General features: G+C 44.3%; 1 protein-coding gene across 1 annotated transcript in view; it reads right to left on the reverse strand.

Moving 5' to 3' along the window:
- Positions 1–11,154, reverse strand: part of FBXL7 (F-box and leucine rich repeat protein 7) — a 394,708-nt gene extending 383,554 nt beyond the window's left edge. The window contains exon 1 of the mRNA XM_043600949.1: positions 10,878–11,154. Coding sequence (XP_043456884.1) covers positions 10,878–10,914 — 37 coding nt within the window. The 5' untranslated portion in view covers positions 10,915–11,154. The remainder of the gene's footprint in view (positions 1–10,877) is intronic.
- Positions 11,155–24,966: the final 13,812 nt, after the last annotated feature.

The raw sequence follows: 24,966 nt of genomic DNA on the forward strand, positions 1-24,966 counted from the left end.
GAGCTGAAAAGCGATTAAAGGATGGATGCTTGCAGATCCCCATTTCTATCCTGGGGTGAGAGCAACTTAAAATACCGTCAAAGGCACCCGGGGGCTCGGCTGGTTATGCATCTGACTTTGGCTCAGGTCATGATCTCAAGGTTCCTGAGTTTGAGACCGGCATGGCGTGATCTCAGGCCCCGCTTCAGGCGAGCTCTGCTTCTCTCTCTCTCCCTCTCTCAACCCCTCACTCACTTGCACCCTCTCTCTCTAAAAATAAATAAATAAACAGATAGATAAATAAATAAAATACTGCCAAGAATTCCTGGTGATAACCCTCTAGCATGATTATATTCTTGTTTTCCTGTAGCACTTAAGGGGGAGTGATGGTATCATGGAAAGTGTAGTATATTTAGAATCAAAATGACCTCACCTAATCTTCAGCGTAAAATCAAGGCAAGTCACTTACTCTGTCGAGGCCTCAGTTTCCTCACCTATAAACTGGGGATAATGACGGACGCCCCTTCCACGGTCCCTGTGACGATGAGTAAGATTAATGTCTGAAACGCTTTATAGTTTCCAAAGCAATTTCTGGGACATACTTATGGAGAAGTCTCCCAGGAGCTGGCAAAGGAGAAGGCCAAATTCCCCAGTACATCTTGGAATAATTCTCCGTATTAACAGCTGTTTCAAATCCACGGTTCTGCAACCAGAGGGAAATAGAAGGTAGAACCCATCGACTATTGAGGGAGGAAAGAAAACGTGTGCACCTTTCTCCGTCCTCCGCTAGCTTTTGTTTGGGAGCGGGTCCCCAGGCTACCCAGAACAAAGGCCAGCGACAAGTACCTAATGCTGTGGAGAATCCAGAGGATGGCATTTCAGGCAGACGGTACAGAATATGCTAATTATTTCACGTGCTGATGCCATTATAGATGCTCGTTAGCCCGCCAGTTTGTCGGCAGATTGTCGCCTAATGAGCAGGTAATCTATCCCTGGGAGACCCAGGTCAAATGAGTTGAGAGTTTCCTTCAAAACACATCCTTCGGGGGCGCCTGGGTGGCTCCGTCCGTCAAGCGTCTGACTTTGGCTCAGGTCATGATTTCACAGTTCGTGGGTTCGAGCCCCGTGTCGGGCTCTGTGCTGACAGCTCAGAGCCTGGAGCCTGCTCCAGGCTGACTCTTGATTTTGGCTCAGGTCAGTGGCCCCAGGATTGTGGGATCGAGCACCCGCCTCAGGCTCTGTGTTGGGCATGGAACCTGCTTAATATTCTCTCTCTCCCTCACACTCTGTCTCTCTCTCTGCCCCTCCCCTGCTTGTGCCCTCTCTCAAAAAAATTAAAGAAAATTAGAAGAAAAAAAAAGTTTTCCATTTTGGATCTCCTAATCCATAAAACTGTCACCATTTTTGTTTGTTTGTTTGTTTAAGGGCTACTTCTCAGCCACTGCAATTCTTTGAGATACACAAACAAAACAAAGATTGGGAAAAGTTTTGGCTGCACACCTACGATGACAGGCAGGAGGGGGTCATGGGCACAGCACAAAGGGCCACAGACTCCAGCACCACCAGGGACTGCCGTTGTCACGGGCCGCTCACCAGCTGTGTGCCCTGGGCAGGGACGAGCCTCTCGGCTTCCCTGTTGGCACCTGTAAAATGGAGTCATCAGTGCCCCCTGAGCGGCTGCCATGAACTACAAGAAAAGCGCGTGTAGAGTGCACAGAGGGGGAAGGCGGCACCTAGTAAGTGCTCAATAAATGTGAATTACTGTTACCAAACTGACAGCAAATAGAATAAACTTGGAAATACTAGTATTTATTAATAATCATTTTGACCTGTGAGCTCGGATTTTATTATTTTTGAGAGAGAGAGAGGGAGAGAGAGAGTGTGTGTGAGCGGGGAAGGGGCAAAGGGGACAGAATCCAAAGCAGGCTCCAGGCTCCAGGCTCTGAGCTGTCAGCCCACAGCCCAACAAGGGGCTTGAACCCACTAACCACGAGATCATGACCTGAGCCAAAGCCGGGCACTCAAACCACTAAGCCACCCAGGGGCCGCGCGGGCTGAGATGTTTTTCAGAAGGCAAGAGTTGAGCGCAACATTGATCCTGTTCTTCACATTAAGAGACAACCATTGCCCTCATTCCCATTCTCTCTGAATTTGTTCTTTTCCCCCCTCCTTGAACTTGCGTTCCAGGGCACGCGAGGTCTCCTACCTGCTGCTCCTTCTGGGCTCCGACCCACGTCTGACAGTTAGAACCCGTCACGCCTGGCCTTTGACTTGGACTTAACCCAGATGCTACCATGATCTGACCCGAGTACTTCACCGGGCCAGCGGGTTGTACTACATGTCTACGTAGCCTTTTCCTGACTTCTCCACCTTGCCAAGAAGTGGGTTACTTGCAGCCAGAAGGTCAATCCACAAGTACACGAATAATTCCTGAAATTTTTCTCTAGAAATTTCGATGCACTTTCCACGGCTGCATCTGCTTGAAAAATGCTGCAAAGGAATTTACCACAGAAAGGGTAGCAAACAAAAAATGTTTTAATAACATTTCTACACATTGCTCAAGGCTTCTAACGTTACAATTATGAGTTCATGCAGTGTTAACAACTGTTTTTCATTTTGTTACTGGTTTCAAATTTAAATAGGAATTGATAGAATGAGCACATCTAATGCAGGGCCTAATAGAGATTTATGGCTCCAGAAACAGTCTACACTTCTTCAACCATGGAATGGGGAAAATGTTGACCATGTGTTTATACTTCATTACCGAGGAAAATTCAGAGATGGTTGGTTAATGATTATTCATGTCAGACGTTTTAAAGTTGTCCATCTTTGGGGTATTAACTAGCACATTTTTTTAAATGTTTGTTTATTTTTGAAGGAGGGAGAGACAGACAGAGCAGGAACCGGGAAGGGGCAGAGAGAGAGGGAGACACAGAATCCAAATCAGGCTCCAGGCTCTGAGCTGTCAGGACGGAGCCCAACATGGGGCTCAAACCCACGAATGGCGAGATCATGACCTGAGCCAAAGTCGGACACCCAACTGACTGAGCCACCCAGGCACCCCATCGGCTAGCATATTTTAAGGGCATCTGCCCAAAGGCTGCCATTCTCCTTTGTGGCAATGTGCATGTTTGAGAGGGACCCTGACTAGGGACCCTAGTGAGATGGTCCTGCCCTTTTCTGAAACATTTCAAGGTCCTCACTTACAGAAGCTGCAGGAATCACTTTCCATGAAATAAACCACATGAGGATTTGAGGGAACAACTAGGGAAAGTCTCTTAACAGACATTTAGCTTCTCCCAAGGGTCTAAGCTACAGTCAATCCAACTCACCTGTTTGTTGCTGTTGTTTCAGAAACATCCTTTAGATACTTCGGGAAGCGCAGGTACTATCCAGAGCTGTCCTCGTTTAGAGAGTAACTCTATCCCTATTCACACTTTCCCCTGACCACTTACCTCCACACTTAGCACACGTGGAGAAGCAGGGGCCTCCTGTGAATCGGGACTTCTCATCTTGCTCTAAAAGCATCTGCATCCCTGCCTAGCTTCTCAGAGACTGAACGTTTTTAGAGCAAGTCTATTCTCCCTGCAGATTTAATGCCGTGAGTAGGTGGAAGAAGGGTTCGAAATTTCTGTAACTAGAACCAAAAAAATGAAAACAAAAAAGAGCTACATTCTGGCAAAGGTCAGCTGATCTGGCCTCCATTACTACACAGAAGATCTGTTGCTACGTCTCACTCACGGTACACATCGTGCGGAACAAAATATCAGAGCTTCTTAGGAAGATGCTGTCTTTGTGTGATCCCAGGCAATTTGCAGCTTCTGATCGAATTTCACTAACCAGTAATGCCAATTAAAAGTCTTATGTACAAGGTAAACCATGTATTCAAGACACTCAACATGAGCACAGTTAAAGGTCTTGCTTCAAGTTCAGCAGATCAACATGTTTCAGGGTTAATAATAAAAGTGAAAAGTAACACCATAGGTAGAGTCAGTGTCCGTTACTACACTGAAAATACGGACAAGTCACTTATCAAACCCAATTTTTGGTGCTGGAGCTTATGTTCACAGAAGGCAGGAAAGTCAATAAAATCAGTAGATTTTTCGAATTAACACCTAAATATATCTAGGTAGAGATAAACACAAACATGTAACAGGTGGAGACGAAGAGAGAAAGAGAATAACCCAGGGAAAGTGGGGAAATATTTTTTAACACCTAAAATGATAGAGCTGTATTCGGGAGAGGGGAAGTGAAGCAGTAAAATGAGTTAGAATCAAGCACTAACCCTTTATCAAACATAACTTCACATGACCGAATATTTGCAAGGGAACTGGACATAGGGTCCTATAACATACCCCTTGGTCAATGCAGAAACCTCTAGCACATCATCCTTTACTGTAATCACCTCCTTCCCATGTCTGATGACTCACTCACTCACTGGGAAGCCTATCTCAGAGGTGGTCAGCTCCAATCATGGGGTCTTACTCAGACGCGGCCAAATCTACCCTCTAGTAACTCAAATACAATTGGTCGTTGCTAGGCATCTTGCGATTTAATTTTTTCAGCACGACAGTTCTTCAAATGCTATTTTTTAATGAATTTTCTTTTTTTTAACATTTATTTATTTTTGAGAGAGAGAGAGAGAGAGACAGAGCATGAGCGGGGGAGGGGCAGAGAAAGAGGGAGACAGAATTCAAAGCAGGCTCCAGCCACCCCACCCCCACCCCACCCCACCCCACCCCCTATCAGCACACAGCCTGATGCAGGCCTGGAACTCACCGACCTCAAGATCTTGACCTGAGCTCAAGTCGGAAGCCTAACCCATGGAGCCACCCAGGCGCCCCTTTAATGAGTTAAGTTTCTAAACTTCGTTTATTCCCTTCTTCATTATTCAGAGAATTGACTCACTCTTGATTTTATTCAAGATTATGTCATATATTTTAATACATCCTTAACACCATCTTAAAATCTGTATCTAGACGGCCCCACCAGTTACACAGCCGAGTAATCTGCACAGCTTCCAGAGGGACACCAGTAGATAAAGGCTGAAGGCAAAAGTTATTAGTTACTCAAAACCAATCCAGAATTCGTTTTCTCTCAAAGCGCAGAGGGAGTCAAGACAAAGCTTTTGTGAGTTGACTCTCAGGGGAAAGCAAACGCTCCCTCTCTTTTCCTTCTCATTTTAAACATAAAAGATTCCCCAAATCTCTGAAAATCTCTTCTCACCCTCAGATCCAAGATGGTCCCATGAGCTACACTAATGCTTTGATTTAAACCGAACAGGAGAATCAGTACAGTTTCTCTTGATTGTCGTCATCAGAATGAAATTATTTACTGGAGGCAAAAGAGGAAGACCTATCTGTAAGAACTTTGGAGATCTTTGGGGTTATCTTCACATATCCAGTGAAGTCAGGCAATATCCCCTGGTCCTAGGCTTCCCCGACCCAAAAGCAGTCACAACACAGCTAACGTAATCTAATTAGATAAAAAGATATTTGCAAAGATCCTAGGCCAAAAAAAAAAAAAAAAAAAAAATGCCCAGTGACCAAAACTGACTCGGTTCCACTGTAGCTATTATGGAGAGCTAATGATGTTACACTTGCGTGAGATGATGACTTACGCTCCCCAGAATAGAACGTATTCACCCTGGTATAACACAGTGGTTCCAAGTTATAGTCAATGTGCTACCTGGATGGATCCTCAAGGATCAGTCTTTCACTTCCTTTAAGTCCTGGTCCAAATGTCAACTTTTCAAAAAGGCCAACAGTGACTGACTAAAATTGCAACAGTCTCGTCTTCCCAGTCTCCAAATAATCTGATGACTGTTTTTATTCAGAGGCATTAGCCCCTTAGGATGTATCACACGGGTGACTGAATTACTGGGTGGGTATGCACACGTCAATTGTTCCACTTCCCCTCCCTCCCAACGCGCATGCGCGCACGCACACGCGCACAAACACATACACGCACACGCACACGCACACTCACGAAGAAAAGATTGACAAGTACAGGATCTTACTCCGTTTACTGATGTATCCCAACTATCCAGAAGAGTTCCTGGCACATAGTAAGAAATAAGAAGTCAACATACATTAGTTGAACGAACGAATAAGTGACTCTGGGCTTAGACAGACTTGGCCGGGAGTCCCAGTGCCACCTACACCAGCTGTAGGACCTGGGGGAAAGGTCATGTTCTCCACAGTTGTGTTTCCCCATTGCTAAAATGAGGACCTTAGGAGTGCCTGCCTTTAGGACTGTCATGAGGGTTACGTGAGTCAGTGTACGTCAATGGCTTAGAAGAACGCTTGGACACAGGAAACTTTCAATAAACATTAGCTGCCATTATTATCATTATTCCAAGATCTGTTTCCCGAGGTGGTGATGGATTAGTGATGATTTATGTGTTCAGGCAGCTGACTATCCTGATATCCGACAGCACAGGTCTGAGACGGTGAAAGGGCACCCGAGGCACTTGATAAGAGCATCAGAGAAACCAAGAGTCAAACCCCATCACGGTGTCCTCATCAGCTCCAATTCAACAACACCCAGGATTTTGCAAAGGAGCTGTTAACTGCGTATTAAAGCTGAAACTACTGAGTGAGTGAGGGTGAGGCTCAGACACCTTAAAAGGAAGGGAAAGCAGCCGGTCCCTTCCTACTAGAACAGGGAGATTTGTTTCTTTGACTTAACTGGAGTCAAAGCTAATGGTCACAAGCTTCACTCCAACTCATTCTCCAGATTTCTACACACAGGCTGAAATTGACAACTTATGAAAGAAGATAAAGGGGGAAAAAAAACAGCCTTCCCTGAAAGAATTTATCAGAACATCCTAATCATTTAGACATTCACGTATGTTTCTAGAAATCTAAAGATCAGGATTGGTATGGTAACTTTTTCCTGGAGCAAAATCCAAGTTGGCAGTGGAGGGGAGAAGGAGATGGGGTTACAAATTAAACCATTAACCTGAATAGTCACTGAGTATTTAGCAAAACAAAACACTTTGGAAACACCCATTATTTACACAGATTTTGAATTTAGGAAGAAAAGCAGGGAGTCCAGGACTGATTTATTAGGAGAGGTGAGGGGTGGGGGGAACAAGTGAAGAAGACAGAGGTGAAGGAAAAGAGGGTGACAAGGGAGAAGGGGCACTTATGGATTTCATGGCAATAACTAACAGTCTTAACTTCCCTATTATGATATTCCCTATATATTATATTTACGATATTCCCTATTATAACACACCTTCCAAGGTTAATCTCCATTAAGTGGTCCATTAAGGCATTAGGAGAGCAAAATAAAATGAATGACCATGTACTCAAGAATTAGATCTTGACAAGTAATGCCAATAAGGAATTTCTCTCCTCACTCAAAAGAAAGAAAGAAAGAAAGAAAGAAAGAAAGAAAGAAAGAAAGAAAGAAAGAAAAGAGAAGAGGAAAAGAAAAGAAAAGAAAAGAAAAGAAAAGAAAAGAAAAGAAAAGAAAAGAAAAGAAAAGAAAAGAGAAAACCATGATTTCAGGAGAACTGAGCAAGGTCACAGAAGCTAAATTGAAGCGGGACTCAAATTTACAGACTCCCAAATTAATGCTCCGCCCTACACAAGAACTTCCCCAAGTTTTAACAAGTACGTGATAAATGATTCAATTCTAGGAGGAGCCCAAGATTCTGCATTGTTCACAAGCTCCAGGGTGATGCTTATGCCACACGCAACCTTGAATTACACAGAACTGGAAATGTATGCCCTGTTACACCTGCTACGGTAAGCCTCGGGAAGCATTTTTGTTGTTTTAATGTACAGAGTGCTTTTCAGTAGCAGGAGAAATAAGATTACATAAGAAATCCTGAAGTTTTAAACATTCCAATAATTGAACACTCACAGTAAAAGGAAGGTGGCTTGCATTTACATTGGTGGTGTCAACCGTAAAATATACTTAAAGTGCAGATTTTTCTTTAATTTTTTTTTAACATTATTTTTGAGACAGAGAGAGACAGAGCATGAATGGAGGAGGGGCAGATAGAAAGGGAAACACAGAATCGGAAGCAGGCTCCAGGCTCTGAGCCATCAGCCCAGAGCCCGACGCGGGGCTCGAACTCACAGACCGCGAGATCGTGACCTGAGTTGAAGTCGAGATCGTGACCTGAGTTGAAGTCGGACGCTTAACCGACTGAGCCACCCAAGCGCCCCTAAAGTGCAGATTTTTAAAGTATACTCGAACACCTATGTTTCAGAGTGGAGCGGTCTCTCACTGCATTCTATGGATATGCATCCACTAATAATTCCCCCCTTTCATTTCAAGTTAGGTATGGTTTGAAATAAATCTCTGAAATAAATCTTACTCCAAAGTGTACCTAACTTGTACTAAACCTACTGAAACTGTCTTAAGTCTCAGTCTCCTTAATGGAGATACTGTGTTGAAGGGTTGAGTCCACTCTCTTTGAAATTTGACATCTTAGATTAAAAAACAAGGTGACACTGACACGTTGAATTCCAACAGGCTTATTTGCATGTATGTTACCACCCGTTGACACACTGTAACAAAGCTGACCAATACCAATTACAGTTGACCTTTGTACAACTGGGGTTTGAACTGTGTGGAGTCACTTACATGTAAATTTTTTTTTATAAACACGGTACGGAATTGCAAATCTATCTTCTCTTCCTTAAGACTTTCTTAATAACATTTTCTTTGCTCTAGCTCTAAGAATGCAGTATGTAACACATATAACACACAAAATATGTATGCATGAGTAGAAATCAACTGTCTGCTATCAGTAAAGCTTCTGGTCAACAGTAGGCTCTTGTGGTTAGGTTTGGGATGCGTCAAAAGTTATACTCAGATTTTAGACTCCAGGGGAAGTTGGTGCCCCTAAGCCACACATTGTTCAATGGTCTACTGTACCTATGTTATAACCCTATGTACGAGAGGTCTAATGTCACTGGGGGAAAGATGTTTTTTTTAAGTTCACGTTACTTCTCTTTGTCTTATTTTTTCCTTACCGATCACAGAGGAATCTCCCAGCATTTGAACAGAGTCTATGAAAACGAAGCACAATGTGTCCCTCCAGCCAAAACTCAGTTACCGCCCGAAGCTTCCTATTGGTTCCCCTGAATCAGCTGAGCCCAAGAGGCTTTCCCTATAAAAAGTTCCACAGTGTATCTAAATCTGATCCCAGTAAAATTTCACTTCAGCCGAAGTGAAAATGCAGAGGTAGCATTTACGGATAACAGCTGGAGATCATTAGTTCTCTGTCTCTCCTTTTCTCTCCCAAGGGTTGAAAACTCCACTGTTCAGACAGGAAGTCGTCATACACCACACACTGCACCATACGAGAACACTGGGATAGAAGAACAAGTTGCAGAGAATCAGGGGTGTTGGGAGTGGTTTCATTCAACAACACAGAGCCCTGATTCCACTTAACTCTTGGGGCGTCCTCCCCACCGCCCAACAGTGTTCAAGGATCACAATGTACGCACATCCAGAATTGACAAGCACACATTTTATGCCCTGAAAGCTTTTTAATAGTCAGAGTAAGAAGGCTTAATCTTTCATTATTCCACAAATTTTTAAAACATTAAGAAGTTCTGGGCAGTGGCCAAGATTCTCCAATAATCTTTGTTGGCATATTTTCGCATGGGCTATTTAAACAGACAACTGCTAAACTTTTTTTTGTTTTTAATTAAATTATCAAAAAAAAAAAAAATCTCTCCCACAAAACTGCCCAGAATAAGGAGACTATATATATGCAATTCAAAACATTGTGATCTGGAAAAGAATGATTTAAACAAAAGGTTCTTGTGGGTATGGTTTTTTTAGGGCGGGTAAATTTGCTGTAATTGCACAAAGCTGCTGAAAAGGAACACAGACACACACGGGGATAGACATCCACGTTCTGTGACCACACCTCAAAGTTTCGAACAGGATGATAGAAGTTCCCCCAACACCACATGCTGAAGAGCCACTCTGCATTCCTACCAGTCTGCAGGCGCTGGACCGGGTTCATAACAGCCTGTCCTAGGGAGGGGGTGGGAGGGGGTGGGAGGGCGGTATAAAAGCGATCCTGTCTCTTCCACTCCCCTCCAGCCAAGTTCGCGAAAGACAAACCTTCCCAACTTTTGAACCGCGGGAAATGCCTATGCAGGATGCAAATCGGGGGCAAGCTGTTAATCAACTCGGTTACAATACTACGGTTTTATGCAAAGAGGAGGAGGAGCGAGGGAGAAGCCAACCCACACATCCATCATCCTTTTAGGGGTAGGTGGAGTTTAAAGTTTCCCCAACTTCCAACTTCCCACTTGACAGGCAATATTTCTGTGCAATTTCCAGCCCCACGTAACAGATGGTCCTTCGCCCGTCCTGAGCCCCGAGAGAGACCAGACAAAGCCCCCGGCCACTCCTCGCCTCGCGAGGCCCATAGGTGGTGTTTCACGAAACCGTCAGCTCAGGGGCCTTGAGCTGAGAATGGAAACTTAACTTCTTCTTCCAGAAGTTGTTCCTGCTTACAGGAGGGTCCCGGGGACTGGAGCACAAAGGCCTGGGAAAGTTTTCTCAGCGTTATTTTTCAAAACCGTCTTCCGCCATCTGCCAAACCATCGCCCTAAACCCCAGATGCTTAGGGAAGGAAAGTTGAGGCACATGTGCTCAGAAATACGGCAGAAATGCAACTCGAGCCCTCCCAAAGACAACCTGGGAAGTTGCTTAAAGAGTCCCCCACGGTGGGAACGCATCCGCGGGGCCCCCGAACGCTCAGCGCCAAAGGGAAAGGTGACGGCCCCGACAGGGTGCCGAGCAGGGGTGCGCCACGGTAGCGTGCGAGAACCTCCCTCCCCAGACGGGAGGGCGAGGGGGAGAGAGAGGAGGGGGGCGCGATCCGGGAGGCTGAGGACGGGCGGCCCACTCACCCTCACTGCCGTACTGTTTGCCATTGTTCGCGCCCATCCTGCCGCCGTCATGCCCGCCGTCTCCCCGGACACTCCATAGCTGGGGCGCACCGCCTGCGCGCTCCGCCAGAGGAAAGCCCGCCCGACGGGACCGTTAGCTGCGCATACCCCACGCTCCGGGGCCAGGCTCCGGCCGGGGGCGGCCCCTTGCAGTCCGGTGGGAGGGGGCGCTGCGTCCCCGCCTGGCACCCCCGATGGCTCCGGGTGGGGCCGGGGGCAGCCGCCGCTCTTAGAATCCGCGTTCCGGGCCAGCGGGCGCAGCGCCGCGGAGAGCCCGCGCCCCGGGGCCGCCCAGAGGCTCGCCGCGCCGCCGCCGCCGGGTCCCCATCCGCCCGCCCCGATCCCTGTGCGGTGGGCGCTGAGCCGCGCGGGCGGCCGGGGCTCCCCGGCTCGGCCGCCTCCTCCCGGCGCCCCTGCGCGCCCGCGGCTTCCCCGGGGAGGGCGCGGCGGCCACTTGTTGCGGGTGCCCCGAGCGAGCGGAGACTCGCGGCCCGGCGCCGCTCGCCCGCGGGCCGGACTTTTGTTAGCGCCAGGCGCCTCCTCTCGCCGCCCAGCGTCAATCACAGCTGGAGCCCCGGGGAGGAAGGCCGGCCCGGAGATGCGCGGCCTTTTAAAGGGGCAGCGCGCCTTTTCGGGGCTCCGGCTCCCGGCCCCGGCCTCGCCGCAGGCCCGGGCGCCACCGGGGAAGCAGTTTGAACGGAGGAACGCGCTCCTGGCTCTGTTTTACTATTGTTCTTTTGCAGGCTTGGCCCCCGACTTGTAAGATGAGCTTCCGGGCGTCGTTTGGAATCCCTCGGGTTTGCCTGCCGATACGGCCTATTTTGGGTGCGGGGTCCTTTAAAATAAACAGGCACCGGAGTCTGGTTCTGTCTGACAAAGTCAGGTATCTCTGCGGGCATTCTCCTGTGGCTCCCACGTTTGGGGACTGAGGCGGGGAATGGAGGAGAGAGGGAGGGAAAACTTGAGGGGAACTTAGCAGGGAGTCACTGGAGAGCCAAAGACATTCCCCGCCCCGGTGGAAGGTTTCCTGGCTCAGAACTTTTAAGAGCTTCCTAGCCAGGAAGTGTATTTTTCTCCCCGTTTCGATGATTTTTTTTTTCCTCCTCCTGGTTGGTGATATCCTTTGTTTAATACATCACAACCTCTTTTGGAGACTTATCTGGCACTTCTAGAGCCTTAAAGGGGCCCTTTGGTATTCCCTGCATTAAACAGAAAAAGCAAGTTCCTCTTGATGGAGTCCCTTTCCGTGTAAATACCTAAAATTCTGTAACATTGCATCTTTGTAAAGACCTGGGACGTCACAGCGCAAATTTCTTTGAGGAGAGGCAAACACACAGCACAGTTTCTCCTTATAGGTGTTAGATGTATGAAATTAAATTAAACATGCGTACATAAATTAAGTGAATCACACGTCATGATACGTGTACATGCAAAATACAGAAGCATGTGTAATACAACTGCATGGAGAACCAGGGCTTTTGTAATTACCTATTCCTTCAAGAGCTTTCAACCACCTGCAGAAATTGAGGTTGTATTGGGGTAATTTCCTTAAATTTGGCACAATTGTCTTTCTTAAAAATAAGATAGAACATCATGTTTCAATATTCTAAAGTCCAGACTTTGTGTGCAGGATAAATCATGTATGGAAAGAAAATGTCATAAACGTATCTCATTTCAAGGACAGGTTTAAATAGGTTTGGTAACATTCTGGTAACAGGTTTAAATAGGTTTGGTAACATCCTGGTAACATTTCAACCTCCCTAGTCCGAAGAGATTAAGGACTCCATTTTAATTCACCTTTTTATATAGAGTCTAGCATACTGCCTGGGTGATAGTATGTGTTTCCCTTATCCTTAGTGTTAAATTAAAATCTTGTGTCACAGGCCCTAAATAGGAGGTATGGGGGTCCAAAATTTGGAAGGGGCATCTGGGTGGCTCAGTCATTTAAGTATCTGATTCTTGATTTCGGCTCAGGCCATGATCTCACAGTTGGTGGGATGGAGCCCTGCATGGGGCTCTGTGCTGACCGCCTGGAGCCTGCTTGGGATTCTCTCCCTCCCTCTCTCTGCCCCTCCCCTGCTTGTGCATGTGTTTCTCTCCCTCTCTCTCTCTCTCTCTCTCTCTCTCTCTCTCTCTCTTTCTCTGTCTCTCAATAAATAATATTTAATAGAAAAAAATGGGAAGAGTTAAATGGATTTTCAGAGACTCCAATCCCAATCCAGAAATGAGCTGAATCCACATTACCTTCATCCAAAGTGGTTTTCTGCTCACCTGGTCTTTGTAATTTTCCATCACTATTTAAGGAACTTTCCTGAATCTGATCCTTTTGGAGGCGTAATTGAAGACAAACCCAGCAAAAAGTAGTGAATCAATGGAAGCTCATCTCAAAAGTAGAGCTAACAACCTTTTTTTTACATGCAGTCGTCTTTTTGATGATCTCAGGCCTTCTTCTGAGCTCTACGAGTCAGGACACTGACAGCAGAAGAAACTGAGGCTCAAAACTTTAAATAAGTGGAGTCACCCAGGTGGTAAATGATAGATGTATTCAGGTTCTCAAGTCTTCTTCTCACAGAGGAGGGTCACTGCCTCTCTCAACCTAGCCATTATTCATCTTGGTCACTGTCACCCCTTTATGGTTGGGTCACCGCCCAGGGTCTTTAATATCAGAGCAGAGCTAACAGTGACAAGTAGATTATAGTGACTAACGACATTTATCAACTTTGCAATTAAAGTCTTTACATATATTCAAGTCTCTCTTGCCTACCATGAGGGGGAACAGAGATGATCCCGTTGAACAAACCCCAGTTTAAAACAAAATAGAAAAAAAAAACCACTTGATTTTTAACATCTTCTGGTTATGAAATATAAATACGTGTTGTCATAGTTACTATAAAAGCTTGCATGGAAACATGGTTAAGCAAAAAGAAGGAAAATTCCTGCCCAAAATAAAAATGTATTCACATGTATTTATTTTGATTTTTTAATTAAGATATTATACAAATAAATGATTTTAACCAAAAATTCCTATCTTTTTACCCAGTTAGCAAACACATACAGATGTGTAAGCTTATTGAGAAAAGGATAGTGTGGTTTTCACCCTTGTGTTCCTAATATGTAGCAAAATTTTTAACACAAAGTAATTACTCAGTAAAAACTTGCAGAGTAAATGAATGTTGAACAAAGAGATAAAGTACTTTGAATGTTATTCCACTTTCTCTCTCTGCCTTTTTTAAGAGGCTGCAACCACTGAAAAGATCAAAAAACAAGTAAGCATTCTAAATTACCCCAAAAAGACAATACTAGGCAACTACTGTTTTTCTCCAACCAGTGCCTTCCAACCTTGTTCCGGGAACACCAGTTCCTGTGCTTTGGGAACCAGTTTCACAAAGATTCCAACTGTGGGCTTCCAGTGGGAGCTTGTCAGTTGTGGAAGTCATGGTTGGTTTCTTGGCCAAGTGAGAGCCCGTGATCAGGCTGCCCCAATTACCCACCTGCCCTTGTCCCTAAGGGGGGAGTAAGCAAGTGCTCCCTCCCTCCTTGCTAGACCTAGAGTAGAGTAGTATGTCCTGGCAGTGAATCAGGACTTTTAGCATCATCCAGGAGACACAGGGCAACCCTACCACAGCATCAGTACAGACGATGTGGGTAGCCAGAAATTCTCACACCACCCAGCAGTAAGGAGGAGCCCCTTGCCTCCAGTGTCAACAGTGGTTGAGTGGGAAACCTGAACTTCTATCTCCACCTGGCAGTGATAAGGGGACACAGTTAAAACAGAAGGCTTTAACTTTATGTATTAATATTATATGTTAACTTTATATTATGACTCATAGTCTCGTGGTAGCATATGAAAATGACCAGGTTTCAATGGAAAACACTTGTCATACCAAGTACGAGGAAGATTTCAAATGAACGAAAGAAGACAATCAACAGAAACCAGCACCAAGATATAGAGATGTTAGAATTATCAGGCAGAGATTTTAAGGCAGCAGTAGAAAAAGGTACTCAATGAACAATTACACAAACACTTGTGATGCATGAAACAAGCAGAAAGCCTGAGCAAAGGAACAGAAGATATGAAGAAGGAGCCAAACAGGAATTTCAGAACCAAAATGGGAAAGCTCAGTGGGTGGGCTGACCAGCAGAATGGAAGAGGCCAAAGAGAGAATCAGTGAATTGGAAAACAGGACAATGGATATTACTGAATCTGAAGAACAAGGAGAAAGAAAAAAGGACAAAGCCACAGGGACAGGTGGGATTATGATAAAAGATCTAACATTAGCATCGTCAGCATCTCAGAAGGAGATGAAAAAGAGGGAAGAGCTGAAAATCTACTTGAAGAAATAATGGCTAAAACCTTCCCAAATTCTTAAAATATGAAAGTCCTAGAAGTGGAGAGCAGCTTCGTGGTTGAACAGATTAAGGTGAGTTCAAAAGGGAAGTGAAGGATTATGAAAGGGCAACATAGATATTTCATGATGAGGAATATATCTCAACCGTTTCCATGTCAGTATCAGGGTCGTGACATTATACTATTAGTGTTATAAGATGTTACCATAGGGAGAAGTTGGGTAAAGGATAAATGGGATCCATTTGTATTCTTTTTTTACAGGTGCAAGACAATCTACAATTATCTTGAAATAAAAGTATAATTTGAAAAAATGAAGCCCTTTTCTTGCCATAAGAACTATTTCTGCATATTCTTTCTGTGCTACCATTTACAACACCTCCCACATCCCCTTCATATACATATGCTCCCCTGGGAGAGCAAAAGTCTTAATGAGAAATGATTCCTTAGTGTTAATCAAATTTACATCTGAGTCTAGACTTAGGCAAAGAAGCCAAAAATGGTCCGTACCCAAAACCGTGAATTTCGGTTTATGAGAATTAACAGAGTCTGTCGATGAATTGCTAAATTAAATTGTCCATTTGCTTTGTCCTATGTAGACCTGATTGCAAAAACAAAAACATAAGAGTAGAAAAACCTATGTTTTAGTTGATATTTACCTCTCTGTTTCTATTTTTCAGCAGTGACCTTTCAGCCACTATAATAAGTATATCCACTCTCTGAGTAGCAAGAATACGTTCTTTTCTAGTAGCATATTTTTAGAATATTGAATTCAAAAGCAGCTGGATTTATAACACCTTAGGCCCCCATTTTCTCTGGGGGTCGAGCCACCCAAGTTCAGGTTAATCTCCTGCCCTTGGCACTGGTGAGGGACAGGCTGCCTATAACTATATTAATGGAGCCCAAATGCCAGGAACCAATCAGAGCACGTCTTTTCTTCAGTGCAACTTAGGCTGAGAGGCGTGCAAAGGAGCAACTCATTAAACACATGCTTCCTTGGGAATGCTGTAGACAAAATCAAGTTTCTCATGAAACCCGTGTTAGGAAATATTCAAATGGTCATAAGAAATCTAGCTTGTAAGAGGAAAAAATGAGCCAAACGGTACTTTATTCACATTATTGTGACTTTATTTTTCCTCCTGAGCATGCTGAGTTGCCTTCAAAAGTCTGAATCACCTGCTTATCTTTAGTTATTTTCACATTTCAGAATATGGTTAGATTTCCATGTTCTTACTGCAGTTATATGGGAAGATGGCAACTTAGTTCTCGAGTCGACCTGTGTTTAAGTGTATGTTATCTGAAAGAGAAAATATTGTTTATAAGTTAATATCAATTTATTATCGAAATATGAAGCTGGATTCTTCACAAGGCAAATATTTGTTTCAGATAGAAAATAAAGGTATAGCTGCTTATCATGTCGCCCCCGCCAACAACATTGAGTATGTTATTAATTAACCTGCAGAATGAGAGGAGAGGAAAAAGAACGTGGACCAATTGTATTTTATTATTGCCACTGTGCTGTTTTGAAGTAAGTGTTTGCATGTCTCACTTAATGTTCACAACCTAATCAGGCAGTGCTTCTAGACTCCACTTTATGGATGAGGATACTGAGGCTCAGAGAAATGAGTAAATCCTGTAATGGTGCACAGCAAGACTGGAACCAAGATCGGTTTGCAAAGCCTATGATGTGTCTCACCACTTTCCGCCCCCAATTTCATGCCGTCACGTGCCACCCTAGTTTTGGACAAAGCCCAGCTTTCGACAGAGATAGTATGCGTTTCACTTAATAAAGAAAGATACATCTTCTGACATCTGTGAAACTTAATTAGATTTCAAACCCAATATTCGTTACGCAACATGAATCTTCATCATAGCCACAATGATGAATGGCTGGATATCTCGGAAATTTAATTTATATATTGTGATCATAATAAAGTAAATAGATGGCTTAATAGTTTATACGGGACTCTGGAAATCATCTCCTCACCAAGTTTCCCTTCCAGCCCTGAAAAACCAAATAGCGAGTTGCTCTAATCCAAACTATGGTAATATTCACACACTCCCAAACAGTTCCACTTCACCCTTGATTCTGCGTGCAACAGGTAATTCCATATTTATTTATACTGGTCCTTTATCAAGTAAGTATCCCATAACAGGGATAAGCCACCCAAGACCCCACCATAGCCCAATCCGGCATCACAAAGTTCATGTGCTTCGCTGAGTATTATAGCATTCAGAGTCCTAACACACTTAAGTATCTGGCTTGTTAGAACACAGCAAATTAGCAAACCAGAAAAGACTCTTAAATACAGAGAACAAACTGAGTGTTGCTGGAAGGGTGTTGGGTGGGGGGATGGGCTAGATGGGGGATGGGTATTAAGGAGGGTGCGTGTTGGGATGAGCTCTGGGTGTTTTATGTAAGTAATGAATCACTACATGTTACTCCTGACACTATTATTACACTATATGTGAACGAACTCGGATTTAAATAAAAATTTAAAAATAAGAAAATAAAAATAAAAAATACATTTTTAAAAACAACACAGAAAATTAGAAGCAAGGCATGAGAAGGAGTATTGCTCAATGTATTTGACAAACTGCACAAAGTTAAGGCTAGTTATAGAGAGGGTGATGACAGAAGTCTCTACAGGGACATGGAAAAACTGAATAAAAACGGAAACAAGAAACAAATGAAAAACCCGGGGTGATGTGAACACGGGTCCTTGCCTTAGATAAGGTAATGTTAGCACCTGTAACAAACGAACATGTACATTTTAGTAACCTGGCTTAATACAACAGAAGTTTACTTTTGGCTCACAAAACAGTCTAAGCACATGTCATTAGTCCACTGGAGATTATTCTTCATTCATGGATCCGGCTTCTTCCATCTTGTAGACTCACCAACCACATCATCCACACGCAGCTGGCAGAAGGCACAAAGAAAGTCATATCATATCACATCTGCTCCCAACTCACCGGTAAGGACAAGTTAGATGGCTACAACGGTACAAAGGAATCTGGGAAATGTAGTCTCTGGCTGCCCTGATGTCCCTAACAATCACCCCACGCTGTGGGAGAGAGGGAGAGAGAAAGAGAGAAAGAGAAAGAGAAAGAGAGAACACAGTAATAACGGTGAACATACACGTAACTTAAGTCTTTAGTAACCCCCCAAAACACCACTTTACTGTTTAACAATTAATACATAAAACTATTACATTTCAAACACTGGTGGCTGGCTCACGCAACACACATTTCCCCTTTCCTTCTCCCTTGCCTTTCTCCTCTCTCTAGTTCAAAAGGTAAATACTTGTTTTCCCAGAATCCCCAGCAGTCATGAACGGCCGTATGGCAATATCCTGGCCAACGAAATGTAAGCAAAATTCACCAGCGGCACCTGGAATAGATTTGGCTATGGAAGTAAAACTCGGAGATAGCTTTGCCACTGTTTCTTTTCTTTTCTTCCTACATTCAACTCCACTGTTTCTTTGAAACTCTGGTAGCCATCCTGTGAATTTAAAGGAGACGCCAAGAGAATTATAATGATGGTCACCTAGAGTCCTGAAGACATAAAGCCACGTAACAAGATCAGCAACCTCCCACCTCCAAACTCAACTATCATGGAAGGATAAAAACTGTCTTCAGGGCACTGTTAGATTTTCTGTTACTTAAGGCCAAGGGCATACCTAAGAAATACGTATTTTGTTCATTTAAGAAGGAAGAAAAAGTAGACGATATAGCAATATCTCCATTCATAATAGTTAAATTGTATTAAAATAGATCAATACTCATGGGGCGCCTGGGTGGTTCAGTTGGTTAAGCGTCCGACTTTGGCTCAGGTCACGATCTCACGGTTTGTGAGTTCGAGGCCCACGTCGGGCTCGTGCTGACGGTTCAGGGCCTGGAGCCTGCTTTAGGTTCTGTGTCTCTGTCTCTCTCTGCCCGTCCCTCGCTCTCTCTCTCTCCTTCTCTCTCTCTCTCTCTCTCTCAAAAATAAATAAACACTAAAAAAAAGTTGATAGATTGAAACTTAAACACGAAACTTAAATTATGTGGAAATATACGTGTACAAAACAGCAAACTTCCCACAATACTGGCCTGTTAAAATGATACTCTATTCACTTTCGATCATATCTAATATATTACTGTATATATAAATAATACACATTTACTCCACATGGACAAATTGTATTTCAATGTCTTTATCAAGACTTAGTCTGTACTTAAAACCAAAATCTCATGCTAGTAAGAAAGATGCAAAATAACAATGGAATATTACAGCACATTTTCCTCTCTCAGCTATGAATAATATAAAACTTTCCTGGAATTCATTGTGACTTTTTAAAAAATTTTTTTAGCGTTTTATTTATTTTTGAGACAGAGAGAGACAGAGCATGAACAGGGGACGGGCAGAGAGAGAGGGAGACACAGAATCGGAAGCAGGCTCCAGGCTCTGAGCCATCAGCCCAGAGCCCCACGCGGGGCTCGAACTCACAGACCGCGAGATCGTGACCTGAGCTGAAGTCGGACGCTTAAACCGACTGAGCCACCCAGGCACCCCCATTGTGACTTTCTTGAAAAAGAAGTTTTAATACAACTTACAATTTGCTTCAAGGGCAAAAAAGTGTGCATTTTTGTTCTCTGGTAGTGATAGGTCAATTCCCTGATATAAGCAGTTTCCACATATATGTCACCTTTCTCTGCAAAACTCAAAGAACTGTCAGTATTGAGCCAACTACCCCCCTCCCATTTCTAGCTGAAATCGGGCACGTAGGGTGTGATTGGAAAAGGCTTTATGCAAGGTGTATAGGAGGTGATTTTTTTTGTGGCAATGGCTACTACGGCTGGAGTGATCAGAGAATGTGTTTCTGTGGATGTGACATTTGTCCTGAGAGTCGAACAATGAAAAGAATGCAGCCATATGCAGATGTGGGGAAAAGAGTATTCCAGACAGAGGAAACAACACATGTAAAGTCCCTAAGACTAGAATGAGCTTGGTGTATTCCAAAGCCAACAGGGGGCCAGTGTATCAAACAGCTATTGCTATGATGATGTGATGTAACAGACTATCCCCAAACCCAATGCATGTCTCACTTTGTTGCCCACAGGACTGTAGAGCAAGTGGGGCTGCTTTTATTCAGGCTTGTGGCTGACCTGGGCTTGGTGCCAGAATTCAGATCAAGTTCAGCTTTCCCCCGCAAGTCCCCCTGGAGTCCAGGCCGAAGGGGTGAAGGTATCTAGTGCCTCAGAGTGGGTCACAGGACTCAGAAAGGCCAGACCAAACTTTGCAAGCACTCTTTAAACTTCATAAGCGTCACAAACAAAAGAGAGTCGCATGGCTAAGTCTCAATCCAATACACGAGGGAGCTGCGTGGCTCACTTTTGTGCATTGCAAGGTCACAGGACAGGAGACTGAAGAATTAAGAAAAATAATCTCTTGCAGCCAATATGGACGGAATGTTGTGAATAAGTGGAAACTTTACAGGTTTGCTGGAAAAGGAGCACAAGTCAGATCACGTAGTGTTTTGTGAGCATGATAATAATTTTGAACTTCCTTTTAATTGTAATGCAAAGCAGGGTGATTTTCCGTAGGGAACTGATTTGATTTGACATATTTTTCAGATCAGCAGGTTTTAGTGTGGAGAACTGACAGACTCTTAGAAGCCCAGAGACCCGTTAAGATGCCCCAGCCCTAGAACAGGTGGGGAAGAAAAAAGGGGGGGACTTTGATTAGCACAATAGTGGGAGAAAGTAAAAAATGGCCAGATTCAAGGTGTATTTTGGAGGCAGAGCCAGCCAAACTCACCAGACTGCGTCTTGCATGAAATAAGAGGAAAATGAAAGGTGGCCTCCAGGTTTCTGCTGGAACAAGAGGGTGGATGGTGGTTGAAAAGATGGGGGAAAATCACCATAAGACTGGTTGTCCGGAGGGGCAGTTTGGTATCCAGAGATGTGCTCTGGACACATTAAACTTGAGAGAACAATTAGACAGGAATCACACGCAAGTAAGTTGTTGTATCTAGGAACGGAGAGGTAGGTTGTGCAGGCCTGATTACTTCCGTAATCTCTGAAGATCTGTCTCAGCTTCAAAACTCCTTCATCTGCTTAGGCTGTGCTTGTAGCTACATCGCCGCCCAACATTTCCCTCTGCCCAGCGCTGCTCCCCAGCACTCCGTACCAGAACTATGGCGGAGAACACTTCCTGGGAAACCTCTACACGAATCTTCACCGAGAGAGTTTCCAGGGTTCCTGTTCCCTCAGGAACTGGCCCACGTCTTCTACATTCTGCTCGATTTCTCTTTGCCCTTTCATTTCAAAATTCCTTGAAGAGCTTATGCTCACTGCCCATACTTTCTCACTTCCCATTCTCTCCCTATTGTGTTTTGGTTTTGTTTCTGTTTTCCAAACCACTCCACTGAATCCAAATCCAATGACACCCATCTTGCCAAAGCTTCCAGGTCATTTATCCAAGCCTCCTTAAACCCCGGTTCTGAATCCCAACATCATCACCTGATAACATCAACTGTCCCCCCTGGGTGTGGTTATACGCAGACCCCAGAGATGACTCTGGCTCATCTTTTGAAGCTTTCAGTGCTTGCTTCATTTTCCACTCTCCAAACTCCCTTGTCCACATTCCCATGTGGACATCGCTTGTCCACGTTCCCAGCGATTTCAATATACAGGGAGATGATGCTTCCAACACCCCAGGAGTTGATGGATCACAGAGCCCCTTTATTGAATGAGTATATTCTCTGTCCCACGTCACCCACTGGCACCACTATAAACTCCACTTCAAGTACACGTTTCCAATAATGGCCTCCCATCTTTCCAGCCCACGTCCCATATTGCCATAACTTAGTTGGGTTCTTTTTCCTCACCTCACGCTACTGAAATGTGACAATGTTCGCTACATGCAGACCCACTATCCAGTGATCTGACCCACTTTGCACCGTCCCAAACTGCCCTCATAGTCTCAGTTCCCTCTTTAAGAAGATTAGTTCCTATCCATCATTAAAAATCATTTTCGGGGCGCCTGGGTGGCGCAGTCGGTTAAGCGTCCGACTTCAGCCAGGTCACGATCTCGCGGTCCGCGAGTTCGAGCCCCGCGTCGGGCTCTGGGCTGATGGCTCGGAGCCTGGAGCCTGTTTCCGATTCTGTGTCCCCCTCTCTCTCTGCCCCTCCCCCGTTCATGCTCTGTCTCTCTCTGTCCCAAAAATAAATTTAAAAAAAAAATCATTTTCAACTCCTACGACCTCATGCTGTGTTATTGCACTTAATTGGCCAAACCACAACCCAGAAGACCAACTGTCTATCTACTTAAATACTGTACTGACTTCAGCTGAATGTGGCTGAGAAAAATACGCCAGTACCCTAACCCAAAATGGACCTGCCCACCGTGCTCCGTTGTCCCAGCCATCTAGTGCCCCACTCTCCTAGATGGCTGCTTCATACCTTCTGTCTCCTCAACCTTCATCAGCACCCATGAATCCTCATTCTCAGCTGATGACTTGAATTTTTTAATCTGCTAAGAAACCAGAAACAAGAGAACTTTCTAGGCCCACGTTTCCACTCAGTCCCATGGATCTGTGCCTCTTATTCTTTCCACGCTCCCATCTGAGGTTAACCCTTCCAGGTATGTTCTAGATAACATTCCCTTTCACCCACATAGCCCCAACCATAATTCCCTCTTTTCCCTTCAGTACCAATTGTAGCAGATGCTGGACGTGCCTATATCCCTGAGGGTTACTGTTTAATGGATGCCGACTGATTTCCAACTGCCTTCACCCTCCTGCCCTCCAAAAATTTATTCCCAGGCCCTTGGTTTAAACTGTCCTGCCCAATCACTCGTGCATCCCTAGGACTGCCTTTGTCAATTGCCAAATCAGTTACTTAGCATATATGTGATAATTTACAAAGCTAATTACTGAACTTCATAGTTCCATTATGATCGTTATTTGGCCCCTCTGCAGAAGCTCCTAAACTTTGGCGGTTTGTCTACACACATTTTATTTTTAGCTAAGTATTTCTGATAAAAAAAAAAAAAAGGCAAGTTTGACTAAATAGTTCTTGTCACAAGCCCTGAAGGGTGAGCAAAGACCCTGTGCTTAATATTAAAGGTTTCCCAGGGCGCCTGGGCAGCTCAGTCAGTTGAGCGACCAACTTTGGCTCAGGTCATGATCTCACGGTTTGTGAGTTCGAGCCCCGCGTCGGGCTCTGTGCCGACAGCTCGGAGCCAGGAGCCTGCTTCGGATTCTGTGTCTCCCTCTCTCTCTGCCCCCTCCCCCACTCATGCTCCATCTCTCTCTGTCTCAGAAATAAATAAACATTAAAAAAAAAAAGCTTTTCCATCCCGTCCCCACCCATACACCAATATTTGTTGCTATCTTGTACTATCCAATACCGTAAACACTTGCATTCTGGCAACATCATCTGAGTGTGCCAATAAATGTCTCAGTGTTGCCTGGCTCTGATGCAGCAGTGGGCATTTGATGAAGCAAGACTCTAGAATAATAAGAGTAATTCTGAGGAACGTACTAGCCTTTTAAATAGAAATACTAATTGCATTGTCTTTGGGAAAAGGGTCCTTCTAGTTTAACAGAAACACGATTTTCTATGATATAAACACATTTTGTTTTATTTCCTCCTGTCTTGCCTCATAAACTCATAATATGAAGAAGAAAGAGAGGGCACTTCAGCGGGCGTTGAGGGTAAAGAAGAGGCAGTGCATTAGGAGAGATTTGTTTCTATGGGCTCCACTTTTCTCTATTAATAACGCTTAGCTTCATCAACGGTATGGATCACCAGCAAAGAACCACCTTCCCTCTCTTTCCCCCCGGCCTCATTCATATCCCCTAAATACATTCACATGCCTTTCTTTACTTGAAAAATTTCTGCTGTCCTTTCAAAGAACAGATCTAATAATTTCTTCATGTCCAGGATGACAGCAACCTCCCTCCATTCCTCTCCTACCCAGTCACTAATTTTTTATATCTACGCTGTATTTTCTATATAATACTAACTGGCCATTTTTGTTGGCTGCTTACATAAATGTTTTCTGGATTCTGAAATTCTCAAGAGCAGAGACCATGGATTTTTTTCTTTTACACTCAGTGTCTTATATTCAGTACCTAATAAATGAATACATTGGTGACAAACTGAGTAAATGAAGTCAATGTTGTTGCCTAATGAACAGGAAAAGAAATAGAATTGCTAAAAGAGAAAGAAAAAACATCTAGATACACTAGACACACTAACACAATTGTCTCTGGGGTGAATGGAAAATGCTATATTAGCTCTATCCTCCTAAGATGGGAGTGTTTGTCTCCCTGAGTGTAAAGAGACCAGTGGACAAAATGTATAACGTCAACATGACCGCCTCCTCCTGGGAAGACCTTCTCTCACACTGGCCCCAACTTTTGCCTGGCAAGTGAAAGGAACTGTGACCACAGGCCAACACGGAATATACACGGAGTCATTTCTCTTATTCTCAGTGAGCAAAGCCGTATTTGAAACTGACAAAGGAGCTGTCCACATCAAAAGGGAGACCCAACAAAATGGTAAGGTGCCACCGAAGCAAGCTATCGTGGTAGAACACCCCTGTTGTCGTCTTTGAGGAAGAGAAGAATGACAATTCAGGAGGATAGGGGATGGGCTTAGAGGTAAAAGTCAAGACCTTGGCTTGACCAACAAGTCACAGGCTGCATTCTG

Source organism: Prionailurus bengalensis, chromosome A1 (assembly GCF_016509475.1).
Source record: "Prionailurus bengalensis isolate Pbe53 chromosome A1, Fcat_Pben_1.1_paternal_pri, whole genome shotgun sequence".
Lineage (NCBI taxonomy): Eukaryota > Metazoa > Chordata > Mammalia > Carnivora > Felidae > Prionailurus > Prionailurus bengalensis.